Consider the following 3,674-nt stretch of genomic DNA (forward strand, 5'->3'; position numbering starts at 1 on the left):
AAATAAATATTAATCCTCCCATGTAGACTATGGGAATTTTTTTTCGAGGGCTGCCACCTGGCCTAAATTCGAAAGCCACTCAAAAATCAGAGGCCTTCCAGAAGATTTCCAGCTTTTCACAATCACCCGTCTGCCTAGCATGATGCAGCTCTGTATCCACTCTGATTCAGCCTTTTTAACATGACTTAAAGGGCAAGGGTCACCAAGGATGTATAAGCTTGGACAGAGATCATACTAGGCCTGTGATATCTTTACAATAGGCACAGTTTTTCTAAGACTTTCAGAATTTGCAAGATGTGTTCTGAAATGCAAGCAAACTTACCCGAACCATTGACTGAAATTGAATAAGGAGTTATATTCAGGGGGTTGATATCTCCTGTTATCACTGCTGTAAAGAGGGTGTCTGAAATCTCTTGAACGGTTGGAACAGATTGTGTGGAGTTGAAAACTAGTTGTGTTTCTGTGATGATTGACCCTGGTCTGGAAAATATAGAAGAATTTCACATAATATTCCTTAATATGAGCATATTACCACTATATAATAAGTTTACTGCATTATCTTGTTTGTTTGTTTTTTAAACCCACAGTGCACATACATTCCATATTTACCTAAAACGCAAGACAATCACTTCGATAAAAGAAGGATATTTTGCTCTGTAGATTGGTCTAATCTGTAACATACAATAACAGGCAGTCACAACCATGATCAGAAATAACATTTGATTTATTAAATTACATATATTACTGTTGAGGATCTCTATACTTTATGAGGGGAAAAACAAAGGGTGCGTCTCAATCAGCTCCCTAGTTCAGTAGTCAGGGCACTGATCAGGGAGTCGGCCCTTTTAAGGGCTGTTTCAATCGCGAAATACATTCGCTCCCTGAAAAATCCCACAAAAACTAGGGAGCATTGGTGCTCACAATGCTCCCTTACCGAAATCACGTCACATTTCTGAAGCGCAAACATAAACCACACGAGCCAACCCATACAGTCTATGGAGCCAACTCGATAAATATAATGATATGCGATAGAAGATTGGAAAAAAAAAGAAAAAAAAAGTTTTATTGGTATATTTCAACATAAACACACATCGCTACACAGGTAATGATCACATCTTGTTAACATTTATAATTAATATTTGGTTGAAATGTTGTAAGAACATGTAAAAGAAGAATGTGTTTAAAGAGAATAAAAAATAATATCAAAAAGATTGGGAGGCTTGTTGGGAGGTTGTTGATTAATTACATCGGTGGCGTTCTACAATGTTGTCCGTTGACGTTGTACGTAGTCATGTCACCAGAAATTTAGTAATCACTGTCCCAATGTACAGTGAGCCAGGGTACTTACCAGTGACCGAATTCGTGTACACGATATACTGATTCACGAGATAGGGAGCTGATTGAGATGCACACAAAGTGTCATTAATTAAAGGTAAACTAAATAATTTAAATAATAACAATACCCAAACAAACTCCTGTATATGTTTGGCTTTGGTTTAAATGTCTGCTGTCTGTTCTCTTAATTTACAGGCAAGATATTTTCTGTGTGTCACCTGTGAATCTTGTAAGTTTATTTTAACTCACCTGAGATCTGACAAGCTCAGCTCTTGACTTGAAGGCCTGCGAGTTTGAATCATTGAGTTCAACTATAAATGTGTCAAAAGAGCGGAACACCAGATCTGTTAGATACACAGGTACAAATTTTGTAGTTGTAGTCGTAGGCACTATAAATGTAGATGTCAAGGGTCTTGTTGTTGTTGCATTAGTGGTTGAGAGAGTGGTTATATTAGTGGTAGAGGCAAATGAATTTGTTGATGTTCCAGCTGTGTTACCAGTCGTAGTGTTAAAGGTAGTTGAATAGGGAGTTGCTGAAGTAAAAACAGAAGTTTCTGTTTTAAGTGCAGAGAATCCTTTTGTTGTTGCGGATGTTTCAATGGTACTAACAGTTGTGCTCTCAGAGACATTTGATGATGGAGAGAATGAAATAAACGTTGGTGGTGATGTCATGGTAACTGCTCCACTAGTAGCAGGACCTGGTATGGATGTTGTACTTCCGAAGGCTGTTGAAGAGTCAGTGACTGAGGCATAAGTAGATGTTTGTGTTTGTGGCACTGTTGTGATAAATATTCCACTGGTGGTGGATGTTCCAGCAGCAGTTGTTGTGGTAGTTGAGGGCCCTGTTGTTGTAGCTGTTTGTGGATGTGTTGTTGTAGCTGTTGGTGTTGTGGATGTTGTGGCTGTACTGATAGTGGTGCTTTCAATAGTGGTTGAAGAAGCACTCACAACAGGAACTGCAGTAGTTGTCGTCTGTGGCGCTGTTGTGGAAACTCCTGCAGTAGTGATTACAGCAGCAGTTGAGGTCACTGTTGAAGGATGTGTTGTTGTAGCTGTTGGTGTTGTGGATGTTGTGACTGTACTGACAGTGGTGCTTTCAATAGTGGTTGAAGAAGCACTCACAACAGGTCCTGCAGTAGTTGTTGCCTGTGGTGCTGATGTGGAAACGCCTGCAGTAGTAGTTCCAGCAGCAGTTGATGTCACTGTTGAAGGATGTGTTGTGGATGTTGTGGCTGTACTGGTAGTGGTGCTTTCAATAGTGATTAATGGGGGAATCACAGAAGTTACTGCAGTAGATGTTGTCTGTGGCGCTGTTGTGGAAACTCCTGCAGTAGTAGTTCCAGCAGCAATTGATGTCACTGTTGAAGGATGTGTTGTTGTAGCTGTTGGTGTTGTGGATGTTGTTTGATGTCACTGTTGAAGGATGTGTTGTTGTAGCTGTTGATGTTGTGACTGTACTGACAGTGGTGCTTTCAATAGTGGTTGAAGAAGCACTCACAACAGGTACTGCAGTAGTTGTTGTCTGTGGTGCTGTTGTGGAAACTCCTGCAGTAGTATTTTCTGTTGTAGATTTTTCTGCTGCACTAGTGGTGGATGTTTCAGAAGGAGTTTTTGTGATTGTGGAGGGCTCTGTTGTTATAGATGTTTCTGCTGCACTAGTGGTGGATATTTCAGCAGGAGTCATGATTGTGGAAGTCTCTGCTGTTTTTGATGTTTCTGCTGCACTAGAAGTGGATGTTTTAGCTGGAGTTGTTGTGATAGTGGAAACTTCGGTTGTTGTAATTGTTTCTGCTGCACTAATGGTAGATATTTCAGCAGGAGTCGTGATTGTGGAAGGTTGGAGCTGTTGGTGTTCTGGATGTTGTGACTGCACTGACAGTGGTGCTTTCAATAGTGGTTGAAGAAGGACTCACAACAGGTACTGCAGTAGTTGTTGCCTGTGGTGCTGTTGTGGAAACTCCTGCAGTACTAGTTCCAGCAGCAGTTGATGTCACTGTTGAATGATGTGTTGTTGGAGCTGTTGGTGTTGTGGATGTTGTGACTGTACTGACAGTAGTGCTTTCAATAGTGGTTGAAGAAGCACTCACAACCGGTACTGCAGTAGTTGTTGTTTGTGGTGCTGTTGTGGAAACTCCTGCAGTAGTAGTTCCAGCAGCAGTTGATGTCACTGTTGAAGGATGTGTTGTTGTAGCTGTTGGTGTTGTGACTGTACTGTGGTTGTGGAAACTTCTCTTGTTGTAATTGTTTCTGCTGCAATAGTGGTGGATATTTCAGCATGAGTCGTGATTGTGGAAGTCTCTGTTGTTGTAGATGTTTCTGTTGCACTAATGGTGGATGTT

The 3,674-nt window shown here is 40.9% G+C and overlaps 1 protein-coding gene across 1 annotated transcript in view; it reads right to left on the reverse strand.

Annotated features, from left to right (window-relative positions):
* LOC107703735 (mucin-5AC-like) overlaps positions 1–2,876 on the reverse strand; it is a 5,133-nt gene extending 2,257 nt beyond the window's left edge. Inside the window, exons 1-4 of the mRNA XM_016506461.1 lie at positions 2,781–2,876; positions 1,585–2,734; positions 610–671; positions 323–480 (exon numbers count right to left, since the gene is read on the reverse strand). Coding sequence (XP_016361947.1) covers positions 323–480; positions 610–671; positions 1,585–2,007 — 643 coding nt within the window. The 5' untranslated portion in view covers positions 2,008–2,734; positions 2,781–2,876. The remainder of the gene's footprint in view (positions 1–322; positions 481–609; positions 672–1,584; positions 2,735–2,780) is intronic.
* Between the last annotated feature and the right edge of the window lie 798 nt (positions 2,877–3,674).

This window comes from Sinocyclocheilus anshuiensis, unplaced genomic scaffold (genome assembly GCF_001515605.1).
Source record: "Sinocyclocheilus anshuiensis isolate Anshui unplaced genomic scaffold, SAMN03320099.WGS_v1.1 scaffold274, whole genome shotgun sequence".
NCBI lineage: Eukaryota > Metazoa > Chordata > Actinopteri > Cypriniformes > Cyprinidae > Sinocyclocheilus > Sinocyclocheilus anshuiensis.